The sequence below is a fragment of the Aedes albopictus genome, chromosome 3 (genome assembly GCF_035046485.1).
Source record: "Aedes albopictus strain Foshan chromosome 3, AalbF5, whole genome shotgun sequence".
Taxonomy (NCBI): domain Eukaryota; kingdom Metazoa; phylum Arthropoda; class Insecta; order Diptera; family Culicidae; genus Aedes; species Aedes albopictus.
The window spans coordinates 400,916,829-400,940,214 of record NC_085138.1 but is presented as its reverse complement, the minus strand read 5'-3'; the positions used below and the strand labels follow the sequence as shown (position 1 = coordinate 400,940,214).

Sequence of the window (23,386 nt, the reverse complement as noted above, 5' to 3'; positions counted from 1 at the left end):
CTTCACTTGAACTTCGGCGACAGCGGAGCTGGGGAGAAGTTCTCATTCAAATAAATCACTCGGAAATCGTGCTCAACAGCTACAGCTTGTGTTAATTTCACAAGTACACTTTGTTTCACTATAATATTTCAACGTACTTACTTGTAATCAACGCAAAGCATCCGTATTGTGTGGCTCAAAAGCTGCCTCGCAGCGGACAATTGTTCCACCTCGGATTCCGCCGGAGTTTTTTTTTGACTGTGCATATTTTTTCCAGATTTGCTGGATGTTTCCAACCCCGTCTCACTTGTCGCTGCAGCGCGCCGGTAATCGACACGATCGTAGTCACTGTAAACCAAGCTGGAAACTTATAATCTTTTCTGAAAGTCGATACACTGGTCCTAATTTATTGCTTTGCACTGCGAACCACAACAAACTGAAGTGTCAAACTGTGCAAGTTCATAAGAAGTTCCACGTGAACTTCTTTCGAACTTTCGACTTCAAAAAGTATTCCAAGTTCAGAGAAAGTTCACACGCGAACCTGATTGAGCTCTACTAAATGATATCAGCACATTGAGTAAAATCCCACAGTGCCTAACAACACATACATGGAGTAGTGGTTAGGCACCGGCTTTCAATGAGGAAAACCCGAGTTCAAATCTCAGTGAATAAAAAACATCAAACATTATTTCAAGGTATTAGTCACTTTGGATTCCACATGAACTAATGTCTCTTAATAATAAATTACTTTTGAGGACATACCACATTTTTTTTCATTTTTTCGAAGCTTATTTTTAAGCTGAATAGCGTTCCTTTCAGCGACACAAGAGTACTTTTTGTGAACTCAAGTTCGGTTAATTACTTAAAATGTGAGCTAAATAGAATGCTATTCATCTTCCTTAGAATAGCTGATTAAGCCCAAACATGCTATTTTATCCGAACTTTTAATTGCTTGGGTGGTGGGCAATTCGTCATCCTCCTAAATCTTTATAATAATCTGCTGGATTGATTGATGTAGCTGCTCGCTTCCATGCTTAAGAAGTTCGACCGGGATCTTGTCCTTCCCAGCAGACTTGCTGTTTTTCAGCTTTTTAAGGGTTTTTTTATCCTCATCCAGTGTTGGTGGTTCCACTGCTTGACCGTCATCCATTATATTAATCCTGTTCCTGGGTGCTCTTTCGCTTCTACCATTCAACAAATCTTCGAAGTGCTCCTTCCACCTGGCTGCCACCGTTGTTTTGTCTGTCAGCAAATTTCCTTCCCAGTCATTGCACATGGCGGGCACTAGCGCAGTCTTGTGCCGCGCGCCATTGACAGTTGCATAAAACCTCCGCATATCGTTCCTGTCCATACTTTCCTGCGCTTCAGCAATAACAGTCTCTTCGTGTTGCCGTTTTTTTTCTGCGGTGGATTCGTTTCTCTTCTGCTCTTGCCATCCTGTACCGCTCCCTGTTCTTCCGGGTCAGATACTCGTCAACAAAAACTGTATCAATTTCGTTATGCAGTAGCGGAGTTTTGCAAAAAAATGTCTTTCTAGCTATTTTGATGTAATTTTTGGACCTTTTGGAATAAGAATCGTCATTTCTAGACGAACATTTGAAAAGGGCCTATCTGCTTTTTGTAAACAAACATGTTTCTGTCTCTGTAGGGCCCATCTGCATCCACCCACGCACATCAACACCCATAACAGATAGCTTGAAGAAATATGGCATTAGAGCGGTGTCGGCACCACTCAAACGTCAAATTTTCTGTGAGAGTAAGCAGGCCAGCATGAATTGGTGCAATGGACCACTGCACGAATTGTTACTGGCCTACTTACTCTCACACGAAATTTGACGTTTGAGAGGTGTCGGCACGTTTGAGGACGTTTGAGCGTCAAATTTTCGCTGAGAGTAAGCAGGCCAGCAAAAATTCGTGCAGTGGACCATGGACCATTGTTATGGTCATTGCAAGACGGCCCTCTAGAATGGTTTTATTTCGATCGTGTTGATATTCTCATAGGTTATGAAAAAGCAGTACTTTATCGAGTTTCTTATTTTTTAGTTGAATTTCGTTACTTTTTCCACTTAGATGTTTTGGTTGAAATACGAAGAAGACGAGTACCCATTAGCGGAGCCAGCTTTTTCTTTTTTCTTACTCACTCTCTTAAACATACACGAGAAAGAGCGAGATGAAAGAGGAGGCAAGCTGCTCCCTCTTCTATCTTTCTCCTTCTCGTGTATGTTTAGGAGAGTGAGTGAAAAAAAAAGAAAATGCTGGCTCTGCCAATGCGAGTACCTCTTGCTATAGAAACAAAAAGAATATGATGATTTTGTTTGTTTTGATCAAGTTTTTTTAGCGAAAGAGAGAGTCGACGAAGAGAAATCGATCAAGTCAGTTAAGCCTTTATGAAATATCATTGTCGATTCGTTCGTGAGTTTATATATTTCAAGTATTTTGTGTACCACTTACCACCATAGTTAACCCACAATGTATTTTGACAACTTCAGTAACGCTGGAAAGTAAAGCTCCTAGTGAACAGTTGTGGAAGTGTTCATAAAATACACTGTATACAAAAGCTGAGAATCAGTCCGTGTTGCAGTTGGTATGTAATGCCATAAATAGAAAGAAACACATTTTGTGACTGCACAGCTAGTCGCGTTCGGTATTTTTTTTTTTTAAAGAAATCTTAACTACTAAGCGTTCGTTAACGGATTTTTAACGCAATTCTGTAAAAAGTTGTCAAATTTCTGTAAAATCTTATCGCTTATCTGTCAAACTCTAACGAAGTTTGGTAAAAGTTGCAAGCTTCAACGATTTGTTTCCTGTAAAACAAACTTAATGGTTTAGATTTCTGTAAAATATTACCAAAGTCGGTGATTTATATTAAGTGTGTATAGTGGAAGGGTGAACATGAACTAACATGAAGTAAATTAACTTCACACCAATAAACTATTACGAACTTTTGCAACCAGTATGAGCATTTGAGTACTTGTATCAAAAATTGTATTACTAGAACTATGAACGTAAAAAAATCTAGTACTACATTTCAAAAGCGATATTTTTTTCTTTTTGTTTAATAGTTATTTGATTTTTTCTACATTCTTTCCATTACTTGTTTGGGTATTTACCCAGGGATTTATCTCAGACTTTTGAAATTATTATTTCATTTATTCCTCCAGAGAATTAATCCGTCGTCTGGAACTCTCCCATGAATTCTATCTAGATTTCCCTCATTGAACTCTACAACTTTCCCCCTTCCTCACAGATTCCTTCTGGAATTTCCCAAGGAACCCTCCTAAAGCTTTTCTGCGGATTTCCCTCAGGATTCTTCAAGAGATTTGCCCAGAACCTTCTCCACATATTTATACCGGGATTTATCCCGAGATTCTGTCCAAGATTAATCTTGTGATTTTTTCCTCTCACGAATTCTCCTGAGATTCGTTTCGAAATTCTTCCGTTGATTCCTCCAGATATTCCCAAGGATTTTCCAGAGTATTCTCTAGATTGTTCTCAGTATCCCTGCATGTTATCCTCCAAGAGTTCTTCCTCGGAAATCTCCACTATTTCTTTTAGGATTCCTCCATAAATTACTTTAGAGACTGAGAATTATCAAAAAGATATCCATCAGGAATGTTTCGCAAGATTCCTCAAATTATCACACCTCTCGCTCTTTCAGGGCTTTCCATTATTCACCAAGAGATCTCTTCCGAATCCTGCAGATATTTTTTCAGGCTTTTACTCCAAGGATTTTTTTTCGGAGATTCCTCTCCTGAAACTCTTTTGAGGATAACTCATGCTTACTCCTGTGGTTCCATCAGAGTATTTGCCTGACTTTTTTTTTTTTCCGAAATTCCGGTATGTTTCAGGTATTCATCTTGCATGATTTATTCTGGATTTTGCAAGGGCTTTCCTTCAGGGGTATCTTCGGGATTCCTCTCGATTTTTTTTTCTAGGGAATCTCGTATAGACTGTTTCAGAAATTATAAATTCACTTTGTTTATTAAATTAAATGAACTGTTCTAATGATTTTTACCAACTTCTTTCAGAGTATAGCATATTGTACTCCATATTTTTATATTTCCTTTTATTGTCTTGATATTTTAAAGAACAGTCGAGTTCTCTAACAAATAACTTATTTTTTCAAATTTGCATTTGTACAAAGGTGTTTTTGAATGATTTCAACATTTTTTTATCACTAAATACCAAAAATTATCTAAATTTTTATCACATTCGCTGTCTCAACAAGTTGTCTAAGGAATGCCTTGATCAAAATTTGGGAAAAATCGATAAAGGCATTTCCAAAACATTTTTTCGGAGATCAAGTTTCTCATTTTTTAAGGTTTTCTACGGAACATAAGAACTACCACACAGTTTCTTAGCTTTCCTGAACGCAATTAATCAAAACAAACTTATTTTTTCAGCTCATTCGATCCTTCAGATGGCAAAGCTTGTCATACCATAAAAACGAATGCAGTAAACAGTAATTAAGACATTCGTTTGCTTAACGTTTGTTGCTACTGGTGTTGTTGAGAAATTTGAAACAAAAAAAATTGTTTTGAGAAGGGCCGTAATGGTGGTTCTTGATCTAATATTCTAGTAAAAAATAATCTTACCAATTGAGAAATATCTTTTATTATCGATACAGCAATTTTTATTTTGTTTAGAAATTAAATATTTTAGGGCATCGCGCCACTTGGGTGGTGGCTTCTATATTCGTCTGTTTGTCACTATAGCTCAGTCAATTTTGAACCAATTGACTTGAAATGTTGTACACGGATAGATACTATACCTATCTCACTGCATTCCAAAAATTGTGTCAATTGGTTCAAATTTGACTGAGTTATAGTGGAAAACAGACGAATATAGAAGCCACTGCCCAAGTGGCGCGATTCCCTATCTGTGAGATTTTTTTCTTTTCTACTATGCTACATTTTTTGACCACTTTGTGCAACTTCAAATTTTAATCATCTAGTTTACAGAGCCCTATTTTTTAACTTTTACCAGAAACATCAACAAAATTTCTATTATTTGCTTCGTTAGCATGTTTACTATAAGAGCTAGAAGAAACATTTTTGGATATTGTGCTCAAATTGAAATGGCAGGTTATCGTTAGTGTATTTATAATTTCTGAAACAGTCTATACTCTCTCCAGAGATGTTGTTTTTGAAAATTATCTAGGGATTCTTCTGTATTCGTTGGCTCCCCTTCCAGAGAAGCAAAAGCCACATAAGCAAATGTAAATGATCGATGGTGATAAGATCAACATGACCCGTATGGCCGAGAAACATGCACGAGATAGACAAAATAATTGGGGAGGACAAAAAATATTTTTGCATAATTTTCATCACATACAGTCTAGAACCCATGCTGTTTGTTACTAAACAAAACTCAAACCATTCAAAGTGGCATAGGTCGATCAAGTGTAGCATAAATTACCAGAAACAGCCACGCTTCTGGACATCACAGTAGGACACACAACCAGTACCGCAATGGAAGGTCAACATCGTGCTCAATTGCTAAATTTATGTGCGATAAGTGTTTATATTTTTCGCTATACAATCACCAACCAACAGCCTCAACCAGTTGTAGTTCAGTAGTGGACCATTTAACCCGTTCAATTGCAGCAGCTCACTAGCGCAGAAAAGAGTCACGCACTGCCCTGGTGACCGAAAAAAAGGCTGTGAAATGAAGAACAAAAACTGAAACCTATGAAACCTACTCCTCACATTCCACTTTTTCAGGTGTTGTTACAGTTGTGCGGAGACGTCAGCAGCAAGAAGTGAAGAGTCAAGTAGCACAACCCTCCATGGGAACACCGATCAGCATACAAAATCCGTTGCGGGTTGTGATTGAGAAAACGAAGAAGAATAAGTAGTGTGAGAATCGTGCGGCGCGCGAGTGGCATCCCGAATTCATCGTCCAGTCCAGCAGTGATCATCATCTCGCTCTCTCCGCTCTTCGCGCGATCGAACCAAGTCCCTCTTGGCCTGCGCAGTCTTCAGTCTCAGCAGCATATTCGTGTGAAAGCCGCGCGATCGTCGTCGATCGATCAGCCGGCGCGCGGAGGAGTGATTTGAAATTGAAAGTGAGTCAAACGAACGACGATCGAACGACAAACGTTGCGAGCGAGAAGAAAGAGAGCAAAAAGTCATCGCGCAAGCATATCTACCTACTGAACAGAAAGAAGCCAAGTTCCAGTGGCCGAGTGCCGGAAAAAGTGACACAATCGAATTACCGCATTTCTGCGCCGGCCGTTCGCGTGTCTCTCGTCGGCTCTGGACCGGCGGCGACCGTGGCGCCATTTTTCTAGGAGTCGTGTGCAGTTTTTTTTTTCATTTCTATGTGTGTTTCGTTTTTCAAGTTTCGGTAGAAAAATTGTATAATCGATGGGCGAGCGAGTGAGTAAGTGAGTTAATCAGCCGGAAAGAGACGCCGCGCGCCCCAGTGAATGCCATTTGACTTGCAAATTGGGCGCTTCGGTGGCGAAAATTATCATTTAGGAATCCGGAGCCGGAGCAAAATTAAATCAAAACATTCAAAAGTGCGATAGTTTTCGGTCGTCGGATAGCCTGGACGTTTGACCGTTCGAGGTCATTTCCATCAGACGGCGGAAACCCCCGGTGAAACATGAAACTGACGAACGGACGCGTCGTAGATAGAGACAAACCGGTGGTGTTCTGCTGATTCGGAAGCGGTGTGGTCATAACAGTGACGAAACAGTGTATTCGGAAAATTTGCTAACGCGAAGAAGAGTCCCGCAGAGCAGCAGTAGGAGAAGATCTGCGCGCAGACGTCGAGGACCGAACGAGTTTGGGCGCCCATGGGCAACGGAAGCAAAAAGGTGAGTGACGGAGTTTTTGTTTCACATGTTTTATGCTTGTGGGGTTCGTTGTTGGCGATTGCGTTGAAGTTATTGGCGGCATGCCAGTATCATTTTGATAATCATAATGTTTGACTTGATTATTCAGAGAAGGGAAATTACATAATGACATGATTTATGGGAACTGTAATAGTTTATTGGATCAATAAGGTTAATGGTATGTAAATAATATGGCTTCACCATGTTTATTTTATTTCACCTTTAGATATTTAATGACGTTGAGATAGCTGAGATAATATAAGTGTCATTGAAAAGAAACAGATGATTTCGCAGTGTTTTGGCTTTCAACTTCTATATTTAACCCTATTAAGATGTTGGGGTCAATATGACCCAGACAGACACGCTGAATGTGCATTACGCCATCATGGTGCGAAATCCTAATATCCTAGGACGGTTAAGCTTCATATTTTATTATATCAATATGAACTAAAATATTGCTGAGCCGAGTCAAAAACTGAGTAGAGCGGATGTTCTAGCTCAACTCCGAATTTCTTGACATAGTGGGCTTCAAATCTACTAGCGTATACTGTAAAAAAATGATATTTTTATCTAGCGTTCTAGATAAGTAGGGTATTGGTTCCCTTATGAGGCATGTGGTTCCCATTTTCATTCTACTAAAAACAAAGGAGAAATCCAAGAAATAGGAAATCGTGAATCGTTCCAGGGATCAAACACAGACTCCTTTAAGGTGAATATAACGAAGCCATACCTCGAATTTTCAAAAGCACAAATCTGAAGAACCGATAGTTGGTTTGCGCTGAAAAGTTGATCGATTGGTCACCACCAGCGGGTCACCAATCGATCAACTTTTCAGCGCAATCCATCTTTTGGTTCCTCAGATTTGTGCTCTTGAAAATTCGAGGTGTGGCTTCGTTATATATTCACCTTAATAAAGTATTTAAACAGACACCTTGTTCCGTGGGGCTAAGCCATTCAGGAAATTGTGTATTATATAGATAGACCTGTCTATTTCAAACAGCACAATGATGACTCGATTTTGTCTGATTCCTTGAGGAATTACTGGAAGAATCCTCGAAAGAATTCCAAAAAGAATTTCTGAAGATATACTTAGAGGAATTCTTCAATGAATCCTTAGTAGAATTCAAGAAGATAGTCCTTCTTGGAAAAATTCACTGTATGAATCACCGGAAAAATTCCTGAAGTATCCTTTGGAAAAATCGGAGAAACATTTGAGGAATTTCTGGAAATACTCCTTATGTAATATCTGGAGCAATAACAAAAGGAGTATTTATAGCATTCCCAGAAAAAGTTTCAAAAAAAATTCCTGGAGGGATTATAGTAGGAATAACTGGAGGAATCATAGTCGGAATTTCTAAAGAGATGATAGGAAGAATCAATAGTTCCACATTCTGCGTAGGGTCCGCAGATCGTCCTCCACTTGGTCGACCCACCCCAGTCAGCCAGTGATCGTATGAGATCCCAAGTAACATTTTTAGTTTTCTTATAGAATACAAGTTGTTGTTATAATCTAACCGTTAAAACTTGTTTTAGAGCTTAGTGGGTTTAACAGCTCTAATAAACGCATTCTTCTTCTTCTTCTTGGCGTAACGTCCTCACTGGGACAAAGCCTGCTTCTCAGCTTAGTGTTCTATGAGCACTTCCACAGTTATTAACTGAGAGCTTCCTCTGCCAATGACCATTTTGCATGTGTATATCGTGTGGCAGGCACGAAGATACTCTATGCCCAAGGAAGTCAAGGAAATTTCCTTTACGAAAAGATCCTGGACCGACCGGGAATCGAACCCGTCACCCTCAGCATGGTCATGCTGAATACCCGTGCGTTTACCGCCTCGGCTATATGGGTCCTGTAATATATAATAAACGCATTATAAAACCCTATTAAACCCGAAAGGGCCCACCCTACAGGAGGTTGTTAAAACCATTGCTTAAAACGTTGAACATGCTACTTGGTTTTATGGTATATGCTTGTAGTATACTACACAGCATAGATAAGATCTGTTTGTAGGTTGCAAGAAAACAAATAAGCCGTTTAAAAGTTCAAAAAACATCTTAAAAGAACTATTAAAGCCAAAGTCTTAAAGTTAATCTAAAACAAGTATCATCACATAAACTGGCAGTGCGATTGCAAATTATTGATAATAAAAAAAAACGACAATTATGTCGGTCATCCATGTCAATAATATTTAGTTTTCAATTTTCACGGAGGAAATCTCTGTTGCTATGACATATAAATTCATGCCAAAAAAGATTGCCGGTGTAATGCATTAAAATACTTCTGAATAAGGCAAAGCGCCACGCCATTTTGAGGATTTGGGCATTCTAAAAATAACAATTTTAATCCAGCTTGCTAAACTATGCATTCGAATCACACTCCAAACATCAACATGGCGAACATAATTTCCAAGCAGGAATTGATCATCGTGTTGAAAAATATGTATGCCGTCATGTTAAACCCTCCTAGTTTTGTTTGAGATTGTTTAAGATCAGTTAGGTGCAAAAGCAACATGTTCTAGACTTGCTGTACTTTATGAATACGGTGCGAAGACTAGTGTATACCTACTTATTCTTAACGCATACATTTGTGCACTACTCAAACACAAATAGGTTTTATAAAATGTGGACTCAGACTGTATGCTCTTAAGCAGTCGCTGCTGCTGCGAAAGGTAAACAAACCATTTTCGCAAAATTTTCAGTGGTGTTTCATTTTCTAAGTTGTTTTATTTGCTCGCATGTTAAATATACAGTGCAAATCAATAAGGATTTTCGTACACCGGTTGCATCTGGATTTTCTCACATAAAAGTGTACTACCATGATGCCGGAGCCAGAGCAAATGATGCCATCCCTACCACCCATCGGTTGCTTCTGAAATCCCGGTCACAAAAGCGCATTGCAAGTTTAGTTTGGCCGCCTAGCTGTGAAAATTAAGCCCGCCAGAGATTTTCCCATCAGATTTACTTCAAATAGAATAAAACAAAGTTGTTTCCTTTTCTGTTTGTGTGGCATAAATCTATCGGTCAAAATATGATCGCATTGCTAGGTCCTTAGCTAGCTTTAATGCTTCCAGTGGTTATTCCAAAAAGGTTTAAGATGACTTTATTACGACTTTATGTGATCTATCAGGTTTTAAAGCTGATAAGACGTGTTATGCCTGCGGCTAAGAAATAGGCTTTTAAACCAAGTTTTTATACGCTCTTTACAGCTCGGTTACAGTGAATATTTTTCTTAGCGAAAAGGCAAGCAAATAAGTTTTATTCAATGAATTTCTAGATATCTACAAATTGTTTTAAAGTTGCTTGTATCGTTAAAGCTGCTTGGCAATTTAGACTGCATTACCAAACCTTAAAGGGCTTAGCAAATCCATGACAAAACCTCAATAAATAATGTCGAAGAGCAGAAAGGATACAAATTGTTACTTGGGATGTTGCATAAGATGTTAAAGTGGAGGCGATATGCGCCTAAATGGAGGCATGCACTTACATGGCCTTCACTTTATCATCTTATGCATCATCTTATACGATTACTTGTTGTCTAGGACCTAGCTTGCTGCACTCCACGTCTTCTTGTACCGGTCGGATGACTCTCGAGAACAATTTTAGTCGGGTTGCTATCCGGCATCCTGATGACGTGACCTGTCCACCGTAGCCTCCCGATTTTCGCGGTTTGGACGATGGTTGATTCTCTCAGCAGCTGATGCAGCTCGTGGTTCATTCGCCTTCTCCAAGTCCGTCTTCCATCTGCACTCCGCTGTAGATGGTACGCAACACCTTCTGTCCGAAAACTCCAAGGGGGCGTTGGTCCTCTGCACATAGGGTCCATATTTCGTGCCCATAGAGAATAACCGGTCTCGATTTCCTGCCACAATGCGCCTCTGAATTTTCCTGCTAGTGTCATTGTCAGAGGAATTCTTCAACCGCCTCGATTGCATCACCGACGATATAAATTCGGGGTGGCGGGCGCTGTGATTCCTCCCTGGAGCCCTTTGCCATCATGTACTTTTAGGACATGATTGTTAGCTTATTAGGTAAATGCAACAGACAACTACTTTGTTTCGACAGAGGAAGTATTGAAATTGAATTATTACTATTTGTTTCGTTGATTTTGAAAAATTTGGCTTATATGCAATAACTTTTGTTCAAGCAATTTTTTTTTTGAAACGCTTTCTTGTCATAGTGGTGTAAAGTCGTAAGAAGGAAGGGGTAATTCAGAGAGATCTAATAAAAGTTTCAGAGGAATTCCAAGCCGTTTGAAGACATATTAGATGGCTTAAGAGGATTTTAGCGGAATTTAACTGAAATTTCAAGGGTTCTAAGAGTTTCAAGGAATGTTAAGGTGTTTTGGATGGTTTCTGGAATTTCTAGGAGGATATGGAAAATGTTTTAGGATGTTCTCAATGAGGTTTTAGAGTGTTTTAGAGAGATTGAAAATCGTTTTCAGACTTTTTAGGGATTTTCCAGAGGGGTTTTAAGGAATTGCTTCATGGGTGTTTGGCGGAAGTTTAAGGCGTGTCAAGACGTTTCAAAGCGTTTCAGGGTGCTTTCAAGAGAGTTTTCGAAGGAGTGCCAGAGGGGTTTCAAGTCGTTTCAGAGGGTTTCGGAACGCGCTTGAGACCTTATGTAAACCCCTGTAACACTTGCTCTGGAACAACCCATTAGCCCCTTGAAATTCCCTGTGTTGCTGCCAACACTGTCATATGGTGTATGTCATCGCAACCGAATTATATCGTGATACGGCCCAATGTACGAGTAGGAATAAGAATACGAGAGATCTGTCAAAACAAATTAGTTCAGTGATGAAAACCAAATGAAGTTGTAATTGTACTTAATAATACCTAAATATTGAAATATTTTGGCTTAAATACTATTCTACTTACAGCGAATAGTGAGAATTATTTACAAACGAATAGATGATAAATTAACCTTTTTACCACAGTTAAAATCACGGTAAGTAATCAGAAACTATTTCAGTTTATTATCCTAACCTTAAAACATACAAATTCAGATGAACGTACACAGGTGTTGCGGGGAAATTTGTTAATTACAATACGTTAAGCAGAAGACCGATTTAGTGGAGCGGTGTGATGGTTAGAACACTTGACTATCACGCCGAGGACCTGGGATCGAATCCCACTCCCGACAAACTCGCAAAATGTGAGTTCTTCCTTCGGAAGGGAAGTAAAGCATGGGTCCCGAGATGAACTAGCCTAGTCTCCTAGAATACCCCTGGAACGCCCCTAGAACCTCCTGAAGCTGCCTCAAACTGTAACTGTTCTGAAACTCACAATGTTTCCGAAGGCACGAACAGAATTATTTTCGACCTGAAAAGTTGAATTTGGAGGTTCAGTGTATCAATAATGTGATTAATCCATCTAGAAGTGAGGGTGAAGTTCATTTTTTATACGTCAAGATAGCGTGTCTATGTCTCCAGCAAACATATTTTGTAGATATTTTTGTGTATTTTTAAACCTTCTACAATTTTTTTCAGCGTGATAAAATACGCGTTTCTGTCAAATATTGTGAAATGTTATTTAAAGTAATTTTTGAGTTAATTTATGATCAATGCTTAAAACAAACCCAAATCCATGTTCTAAATTATCTTAACCCAGAAAAAATGGTTTCACAAGCTGAGTTTGTTCGAAAAAGTTGTTCGACAGACAGGAGTCCATCTTTTGAAAGCAACACTGTTGTGATCAGTTCAATTTTTATCATATATATGTGAAGCCGTAGGAAATATCAGTACACGAGAACTAGCCGAACATGCGAGTAGAGTATTCTATATGCTCCATTTTTAAGGATATGAGCCATTTTGTGTAATCATCACTTTTTTCGTTCTAACTTTTTCAAGAAGTTCTTAAGAATTTTTCAAATGTCCTACAAAGTTATTGTACAGGGGGTGGCCAAAATGTTTGGGATAGGCAACTTTTTTTTCCCACAAAAAAGTTCAATATGCTATAACTTTTCATAGAGTGGATAAAAAAATCTCAAATTTTGACTGTTTGTCAACCTATTATATGTGCATCAGTGGTACAAATTTCAACTCGATTGGTTAATCTTTCGCGAAGTTAGAACCGTTCTTGTAAAACACTAATTTTTAAAAAAATAATTTTTGAGCTGTCATACCTCGGAATTGAATGAAATTTTGAACGTTTGTTAACAATATATTGATGCAAGCTATTTAAACATAGATACTTTTTGTACGTTGAAAAAAGTTAACATGGTCTGACACTTTTTGGGCCTTTCTCGAAAAAATGTAATTTTTTACATCAGTGTCATTAAATTTTAGTCTTAACATCCAAAGATTATCTATTTCTGCTCTGCAGTTATCTCTAATAAGATTTATTAGAGCTTATTTGTATTAACGGAAGAACGCAATTAGTAATTTTTGTGTGGTATTGTAAATTTCACTTATTTCTATATGGGTGAAAATGTCAAGCCGGTATAACTTTATTTGTCGTGTGAAAGTTATACATTTTATAGCGTTGTATCAAGTATCAATATTTTTTATTCAAAATTTTATTCAATTCGATTCACTGGTTTCCGAGATATGACAGCTCAAAAACTAGTTGTCTGAAAAATAGTGTTTTACCAGAACGGTTCTAACTTCGTGAAAGATTATCCACTCCAGTCGAGCTTAAATTTGTACTTATGATACACATATACTGCCGTTCTACGCCCAATTGTCCCATGTTATATGGGAATCTCATATAACATGGGACAATTATGCGTAGAACGGCAGTATAATAGGTTGACAAGCAGTCAAAAATTTAGATTTTTTTTTATTCACTCTTTGAGAAGCTACAGCAGTGACAAGCAGGGCGCGGAGGCTGAAACATGCCGCATTTCGTCTTTACCGCGTTTTTGCATTTTTCTTTGTGTTTTTAGTTCGTACTTGGGTGGAACGATGATGGAAGAGTGAACGGTCGTCGGTCGTCAGTGAAAAGCAGGGCGCGGAGGCTGAAACTTACCGCATTTCGTCGTTCCCGCGTTTTCGTATTTTTCTTTGTGTTTTTTGTTCGCACTTTTTTGTAAACGATCGACGATGGCTCGGTGGCAAGAGACCATTATTGCCCGCATCGTGGTGCTCGTGTTCGTCGTTATTCCGAGTTCGGAAATGCTAGTATCCAAGAGATTGTTTTTCAGTGCGTCGGGTATTCTCGCTTATGTATTTTTTTCGGATTCTTCGATGGACGATCGGAGAATCAGCGAGTGGTGTGAACGAGTGCATATTTAATATGGTTGGACCGGTTGCATGCTGAGACCAAAGCCAAACATAGAAAACCAGCTGGTCAGGATTACCCGGTGAGTTCGTTCCTTATTATTACTTTTTATATTTGAACATGACATACAGGGGATGGCCAAAATGTTTGGGATAGGCAACTTTTTTTCTCTAACAAAAAAGTTCAACAAGCTATAACTTATCATAGAGCGCTTCAAAAAATCTCAAATTTTGACTGTTTGTCAACCTATTATGTGTGCATCATTGGTACAAATTTGGGCTCGATTGATTAATATTTCGCAAAGTTAGAACCGTTCGCGTAAAACACTATTTTTCAGACAACTCATTTTTGAGGTGTCATATCTCAGAAACCAGTGAACCGAATTGAATGAAATTTTGAACGTACACTAACAATATGTAAATGCTTCACAAACTATTAAAACATAAATACTTTTTAAACGTTGTAAAAAGTTATCATGGATTGACACTTTTTGGATTTTTCTCGAAAAAAATGTATTTTTTTACATCAATGTCAATAAATTTTAGTGTTGATATCCAAAGATATTCCACTTCTGTTCTCAAGTTATCTCTAATCAGATATATTAGAGGCTATTGAGATTGAAGGAAGAACTCATTTAGTATTTTTTGTGTGGTACAATTGTAAATTTGACTTATTTTCCTCTATATGGGTAACCATTTTAATGCGGTATAACTTAATTCGCCGTGAGAAAATATTACATTTTATAACGTCGTATTAAGTATCAATATATTGTTGATAAACGTTAAAAAAATCATTCAATTCGGTTCACTGGTTTCCGAGATAAGACAGTTCAAAAATTTGTTGTCTAAATAATGGTGTTTTACCCGAACGGTTCTAACTTCGCGAAAAATTATTCAATCGAGCCCAAATTTGTACCAATGATGCACATATAATAGGTTGACAAACAGTCAAAATTTGAGATTTTTTGATGCACTCTATGAAAAGTTACAGCATGTTGAATTTTTTTGTGGGAGAAAAAAAGTTGCCTATCCCAAACATTTTGGCCATCCCCTGTATATGGGGATTTTGGAGGGGTAGCCTAAGGAAGTTAAATGAACTGGTTTCCGGGCAAATGTTCGTGGGGTGGCCAGACTTTGTCACGAGATAACAATTATCATGTTGTTTTCCGAAGGTCTCCAGTGAATTTAGCTTACCCTGCTACAACAAACCATCAGGTAGATCATTCCGTTCCGGTATGACTCTGCAGCCATAGGTAATCCTTGCGCTGATGGTGGGTACACAATCATCATCATCATCATCATCATCTTTGAGAAGCTACAGCTTATTGAATTTTTTTCTGAGAGAAAAAAAAGTTGCCTAACCCAATCATTTTGGCCATCCCCTGTATATGATAAAAACATGTTTTATTCGAAGACAATAGAGTTGTATCTTCAATACTTTTTGAGTTTGGAAAATTGCAGTTGCGAACTAACATATTTTACATCCCGATTTCAAAGTTAAGGAAGCTATCCAGCATGATTTGCATCAAAATTTACACCTACTATAAATTTCTTTCACATTCAATTAGGAAATCTTGCCCCAGTTTGACTCTGTAAATGCAACAAAGATGTGAAATAATCTTCAGAAGACACACGTATTGCCATATAAAATAACTTTGAAGAACATTTGAAAAATGTGGAATATGTCAGTATATGGTTACAACAAATAAACTAATTTCAAGTGGTCGTGGAATCCACAGCATCCCCACAGTCTCGGCAAAGAGTATTTGTTAGTAGGGTAGGGTAAAGTGTGGATCTTCTCTCTCGTTTGTCGGGTGAAGATCACTGTGTCCAGATTTTAGAGCTATTGTGGTATACCCTTTTGCTGTGAGGTACGCAAATTTTCTCAGTAACATGTTCGTCGTTGAGATACCTTAGTATCGTCTGATCTCAAGACCATCTGTTATTGACGAATAGAGGTCCTGAGTTACAGTATGTGACTCCCCCATTCTGACGAGACCAGCTTTATAAAGCCAACCACGTCTTTGGGGGATAAGATCCATATGTCAGCAGGCCCTAAAAAGGGCTTGCTGAGAACTTTGGACCTACGTTGGGTGAGTGCACTGCAATAGCAGAGGATGTGTTCTGATGTTTCTCTCTCCTCGTCACAGAAGCGGCAATTTGAGGTTTGGATTGCTCCGATCTTTTGTAGATGGTATCTGCAGGGGCAGTGTCAGGTTATTAGACCGGTGTAGATGTTGAGTTCCCTTTTGTTGAGACCTAATAGTTGTTGGGTTTTCTTGGGGTTAATCGTTACGAGCCTTTTGGATTGGCTCGTATGAGGAAGTGCATTCCAGTTTGATGTGATTTGACTGACCATATATTTGTTCAGTTTTATTTTTACAGAGCAGTCTGAGATCCCGCAGAAGGGCTCAGGGTCAATGAACCTGTCATTAGATCCATTCCTGGCTAGCTCATCAGCAATCTCGTTTCCCTCTAGACCCGTATGTCCTGGGATCCAATATAGGAAAACTCGATTGCGTATGGATAAGTTTTTCAAAGTCAGAATGCATTCCCACACTAGCTTTGAGTTACAAGTGTAGCTATTAAGCGACTTAAGTGCCGCTTTGCTGTCAGAGAAAACACATATTTTTGCATCTATACTTTCTCCTCAGGCATAATAAGACGCATTCTAATATTGCATATATTTCCGCCTGAAATACTGTGGGCCACTGTCCTAAGTGGACAGAGATTTTTGTTCTAGGGCCATAGATTCCGGAGCCTGTCAGATTATTCATTTTTGAACCATCTGTGAAGAAATTTATAGAGCCTGTTGGAACGCTGGGTCCACCTCCTTCCCACTCCTGGCGGGAAGGAATGAACACATCTTAAGGTAAGTCATAATTGACTACCGTTTCCATCCAGTCACTACAAATTCATATTGCGGGATTTATGGCAAATTTATTTATTATGCTGAGGTGACCCGTAAGGTCTCCCGACAGCAGTGTTTTTGTTCTCTTTAACCTTAGAGCACTTTTTTCCGCTTCCAGCTTTATGAATTGATCTAACCGGGGCAGGTGAAGCATTGCGTCTAGGGCCAAAGTGGGTGTACTACGAACTGCACCAGTGATGGCTATGCAAGCGGTGCGTTGGATTTTGTTGAGCTTAGCCCTTGCAGCAGCCTCATTAGTTTTAGGCCACCAGACAAGGGAAGTGTAAGTAGTCCTGGGACGGACAGTGGTTTTATATATCCACATGATCATACTTGGTTTTAGGCACCATCTTTTACCAAGGGTTTTTGAACAAACTCAAAGTGTATTGAGACCTTTCTGCACAACTGATTGGAGATGAGAGTTCCAAATCAGTTTTGCGTCGAGTATGACACCTAGATATATTACTTCACTTGAATAAAGTAATTGTGTTTGATTCAAAAAAAGGGGTTTCAGTTGGACCTTTCTCCGTTTGTTGAAAGGCATAATGGAAGTTTTTGTAGTAGTTCCTTTGGCACCAGGAAATAGTGTGATTTAGAGCAGATTGCATTCGATAACACTTTCGAATTTGCCTCGAACAAAAATGACAACATGATCAGCATATCCAACCACTTCGAAGCCTCTTCTCTCTAAGCTGTCTAGAAGCTCATCCACCACCAGTGACCATAACAAAGGAGAAAGCACTCCGCCTTGCGGACCACCCCCTTGTTGCTTTAACAGTAATGTATGAACCGCTAAGCTCAGAGGAGATTTTTCGATTAGCTAGCATACCATGTACCCAGGTAACAATGCATGGGTCGAATTTTCTCCTCAACATTGCTGACCCTATAGATGAATAAGAAGCGTTATCGAATGCGCCCTCAATATCAAGAAATGCTACAAGAGCAATTTCTTTTGCATCAAGTGTTTCTTCGATCTTTCCAACTACCGTATGTAGTGCCGAGATCGTAGATTTTTCACTTTGATAAGCGAATTGGTTTTTTGACAAAGGCATTGCTTTCATAAATTTGTGATTTATGTACTCGCATAGTACCTTTTCCATAATTTTGAGCATTACAGAGGATAAACTTATTGGCCTGAATGCTTTGGGGTTGGTTTTATCTCTCTTTCCTGCCTTCGGAATGAAGACAGCCCGGATTTGACGCCAATTATCGTTAGGTATGTGCCCCAAAATCAGACTCGCCCTAAAAATCTCAACCAAGGGTGGAACCAGTGTTTTCTCCTCTTTTTGGATCAACGCTGGGAATATTCCATTCATGCCAGGAAACTTAAATGGCTCGAAAGATCTCACAGCCCTCTCAACCCTGGCCCGACTGAAAGCTTCCTTTGCAGCCTTTATTGCGTCTTTTTTAGATCCAGAAACCCATGATTGGAACTCTTGTGGATCTGTGACAACAATTCTAGTGCCTTGGTCGCCGATGCTGGACTCAGGGATTGAATCAGGGAAATGGATCTTTAACGATTCGCTCAGTGTATCGCTAGGCTCTACAGTGAGCGAACCATCCGTCTTTCGGAGGCTACCCACACCATTGGAGTGCTCTTTTGAAAGAGTTTTTTGGAGTCTGACCACTACGGGTGTATTCTTTATGCATTCACACATTAAAGTCCACGATTTCCGTTTGGCTGACCTTATTTCTTTGTTGTAGTTCGTCAGGGCCTTTCTGTATAGGCTGCAATCGCCAGTTCGCTTGGCACGGTTGAATTCCCTACGCGCAGTTTTCCTAAGCTTCTCAAGAGTTTTATTCCACCATGGAACGTCTCTACTCGAACTAATTGATTTAGTTGGACAGCTCTCTTGGTAGGCGTTAAGGATTTTTTTAAATGAATTTAGACGCAACTTCCAATTGTGTTATGGACTTGATGTGACTTTTTATGATGTACTCTTTTCGGATTGTAGCATAGCTGAATAGGACTCCCAATCAGTTTTCTTAGGATCTCTAAACGTTTTTTTTTCTATCGTTAGACCCCCTTCCCATTCGAAGATGATATGCTTATGATCTGACATTGATATTTCTTCAGAAACATGCCAGTTTTTTATTTTATCAGAGATAGACCGACTACATAGAGTCAAGTCCAAAACTTCCTGACAAATGGAGTTTGCAAACATGGGCTTGTCACCAATATTACAAATGTCCCAATGTTCTTGGAAGAGAGAAACTGTAAGGGGCAAGTTCTTCACTCTGGGTTAAGCGTTAAATCAGGTTTAACTATATGGGTAAGCCTGGCTTACGGGTTAAGCCGAGGTGAAGAAATCGGCCCTAACAGGTACTCACTACTCACCTCTGGTGTTTATATTGGTGCTTCCCCATACGGTGTGATGTGCATTTGCGTCGCATCGTATGACGAAGGGGGTGTTGTGTCGGTGGCTGTAGGCTACGGGCGCAGCTATTTCTGGAGGAGGTATTTCGTCCACGTCACCTGGGAAGTGTGCCGAGACCACCAAGATCTCTCTACTCCCTCTAGCGGAAGGTACCTCCATCCTGACCGCTTCGATATCCTTTTTTATGAATTCTGAAATTGGAAAGTATTTACAGTTGTTATGTAATAAAATAGCCGCTCTAGGAAAAAGCTGGCTGTCATCATGGAATACCTTGTATTCTGGATTTATTGACCCATGGCTCTGGAATGAAGGCCACGATTAAATTCTCTTTAGTTAACCTCCGACAGAGCACATCCGTGGCGCTCTCAGCATGGTGGAGGTTCAATAACTTTAAGTTTAACTTTAGTCGCCATTTTTGGGGTTCTCGCTTCTTTCCGGACGACGACTGTCCGGCTTTGGATGTTGCGGATCATCAGGATGTCATTTCATGTTACAGTTGAGGTTGTTTTTGTGGATCTTGGAGCCACCTTTGGTAGGTGATATGATCCACTATTTATATAAAAATACACGTCACGGTCTTCATCACGATTATGATTTATTTGGTCGCGATGACCACCCCACACAATAGTAAGGGTAATACACATACGTCAACGATCGTGCAATATTAAACTTAACTGTGAAAACCAATCTTCCTACGAAAATAATCGCGCGCTCCTGATTCCATATTCAACTGACTTAACGCCGACCATTTAGACTAATAAACTTGGCAAAATTGTAAAGTTTTTCTTTTTGAAAAATCGATAATTCTGTTGGAAGGAATCGCTTTTATCAGTTATAAGTTTCCATAATATGACTTCCACTTAACTATGCACGAAATAGATTTATGGGTGAACTGAAGGGACATCGTTCAAGACTGAAGAAGATTATGCGCTACGCTCGGCACTGCCGAGCTCTAGCCATCAAGGCAAAGTAGGTAAGACTTTTTGATATGATTTTTTGGATATCTTTATTACATGAAACTGCTCATGTCAGTTTCATCTGCGCAACAGTAGGTTTGCCTGCACGTGCTGCACTTCAAAACTTAGACAAAAAATAATCAAATTAAGTATCAATTCAAACTCAACTCACAAAAAAAAAAAAAACAGTGTAGCGTGGTACTTAACATTAGATCACCGTCCAAAACCAACAACCATAAAGTGCGGAATGTTCAGGTTTAATGACGCGTACATTTTTACACACATTCCTCAAATTTCACGTTCATTTGTTGCAGCTGCTGTGCTGACTGGCTCACTACACAGCAGACGGTCGATGCGATGACGTCTTGTTTAGTGGGACAGTACAACAATAGTTGGATGAAAAAAAATCTACCCAAATCCATCCGCTGAAAGCGAAAGTACTTATTTTCCTGACTGCACTTGTTTTATTGCTTACACTTCAGCACTGGTGAGACGCTATGCGTTGGTTGATCGATGATCCCCCCGTATGCCTTCTGAGAGTGCGAGGCAAAATAGGCCTCCCCTTAAGGGAGTGCTCAGGTTTTGCCATGAAGCATATCATTTAAATGCAATTCCAAGATTGTACTTTGAATGGAAGTATACAATACTAATAGACACATTCTACCGTGACGTTACAACGTTTTGACGCCTTTTTGGTTAGATTGTTTATTACTACTCCTGAATTCGACCGCAAACCCTCAAATATTTTTGCATATTCGGATTCCTTGTAAAATTTCCAATAAGTTTAATCTGTTAAACAGTTATTTTCCATTGGACAAGTATGATAAAAATGCGAATTAGTAGCGTGACATTACAACGTTGTAACGTCACGCTTCTCATTCCCATTTTTAACATACTTTTCCGATGAAATTGAACTGTTCAAAAGATCATACTTATTAGAAATTTTACAATGAATCCGATTATTCAAAAATATTTGAGGGTTTACGGTCGAATTTAGGAGTTATAGTGAAAAATCTGACCAAAAAGGCGTCAAAACGTTGTAACGACACGGTAGAATGTGTCATTTTAAAAACATAGATTATAACACGATTATTTGATTAAATCATAGTTAGAATACTTAGATAGGTAAATCTCTAATTTGTTCTTCAATTTGCTAAGACAAGTTCTACAAATTTCAAATTCTGTGCTTCTGCTATATCTTTCGTTTATATTTTTTTTGTTCGAAAATTCTTGTCACACTGAATTTATATTTACATAAGTATTGATTCTTGAATTTTCTTAGATTTAGATTTTTGTAAAATATATGTGTCTGATGATTTTTTTTCATCAGGATAAATAAACAAAAAATCAATATTTAACCAGATCTCCGCTTTACCCCAACAACTCAATCCACTTTTTAGGACCCCATATGTGTAGGCTGCCCAGACACAGACCTCATTGCATTGGTTATTAGCGGGCTACCCAACAACGAGGCTACCCTCAGAAGCCCCACGGAGACCGTTTGGCTGGCGATGACGCGAACAATAAATAATGACCACAGAAAAAAAGCAAGCTGAAGCAAAAAAAAAACACATTGATTGATAGCTATCATCGTCCGGGTTCGGTGTCGGTCTGCCATGGTTTTTGGACTGCCGATGTTGTTTATTATTGGAAAAGTGTTGCATTGTTTGGATTTGGTTGTTTTTGCTCGCGCACATGAAAGTGAAATTTATACCACCCAAAAGAGGGCATTAAATAAACGAACGGTGCGCGAGTGCATTCAAGGCATTTTAAATCGGTTCCGAAATGAACTAATGCTTGTTTGGGTACGGGCATCAATAAAAAAGTATGCGGACGTTCGGCTGATTTACATGCAAATGAGGCTTTGGGTGTTGAAGGAAAAAAAAAAGTTGAGTAATCAAAAATTACATTTCAATGTCTAGGATTAGACGAACGGTATTTTGAAATGAACCATAAACTTTATCTTTTTTTTTAAATGAACCATAAAAATTATCTTTGTAGGATTATTTTTTTATTTTTTTATTTCTTTTTATTTGTGAATTTTAACTTAGGCCAATCCCTCACACTGTAGGGTTTATGGAAAGTTGATAAATAGTATAAAACCCATATCTCACCATAATCTGTAGAAGAGTTTTTCTCTACACTGAATCAAACACTTCACGGACACAAATAGATTTTGAGTGTAGATGCTACATCTAGAATTATTACTCCAGCAAAAAAAAAACAAATGCAAACTATTGATTCATTGTTGGCCGCTCTCACACAATACAGCCAATCAATTCGTTATCCTACTACATCTTATTTGCTTTAGAATTCGCCTAATTTTTGTTTTGTTTTAACTCCAAACTGTTCTCTAAATTTGTGTGAACATGAAGAGAAGGATGCAGTTGAGTTTATGAAGAGTTCTGTGCCTAAAGTAAAGATAACTACGCTTTTTGGAACTACTCTAATATATGGAAAAGTGTGATGAAGTTCCTTGGATAAATCTACGAAATGCTCTAACGTCTGAAATGAAATGCCAAAAAAATACTGGATAAAGTTCGCAATGGCTGTTTTCACACAAAATGGCCAAATTTGGAGAACTGAGTCTCAGCTTCTAGTGCAGCATGAGGTCTCTTTATTATGATATTCGTTTTAACTTGAAATTTGATCTAGATAACGTCGGAATGCTTCCTGTGGCCGGAGTTATTCCGGTGGGTCACTGGACCAGACTCTTATAAAAGTGGCTGTTTTTTGATACACAGCGTGTTTTTTTATTAAGATTCGCAATTAAGTTCACTCCTCCACCATCGAACATTGTTTATTGACAGTTTTAGATTGTTTAGGAACCAGGGATAGGGTGCGACTCAAAACTCTTTGCGTGCCGCACACTCTGCTACGAGACAGCACAACAAACTAGAAGGAGACGAGTACGCGCAATCGGTTGTGTGTTGCTCGCTTACTTTGCCGCGCGCTGGAGCTCTCCTGTCTCTCACGCTCTGTCGTATGCACTCTCTCGGAGCTTGTCTCCGTGCTTGGCACTTGGCTTGATACTACGCACGATTGGAAAAATTCCGAATCAAACGACCCATCACTTGTCAACCCTTGACAAGCTTAACAACTTTG

General features: G+C 38.9%; 1 protein-coding gene across 7 annotated transcripts in view; it reads left to right on the top strand.

Annotated features, from left to right (window-relative positions):
• LOC109408351 (formin-J) overlaps positions 1-23,386 on the top strand; it is a 568,254-nt gene that overhangs the window by 201,983 nt on the left and 342,885 nt on the right. For 6 of the 7 annotated variants that reach the window (XM_019681647.3, XM_019681646.3, XM_062856083.1 and 3 more), the window contains exon 2: positions 5,703-6,802. In XM_019681647.3, coding sequence (XP_019537192.3) covers positions 6,782-6,802 — 21 coding nt within the window. In that variant the 5' untranslated portion in view covers positions 5,703-6,781. The remainder of the gene's footprint in view (positions 1-5,702; positions 6,803-23,386) is intronic. The other variant, XM_062856082.1, reaches the window with a different exon arrangement.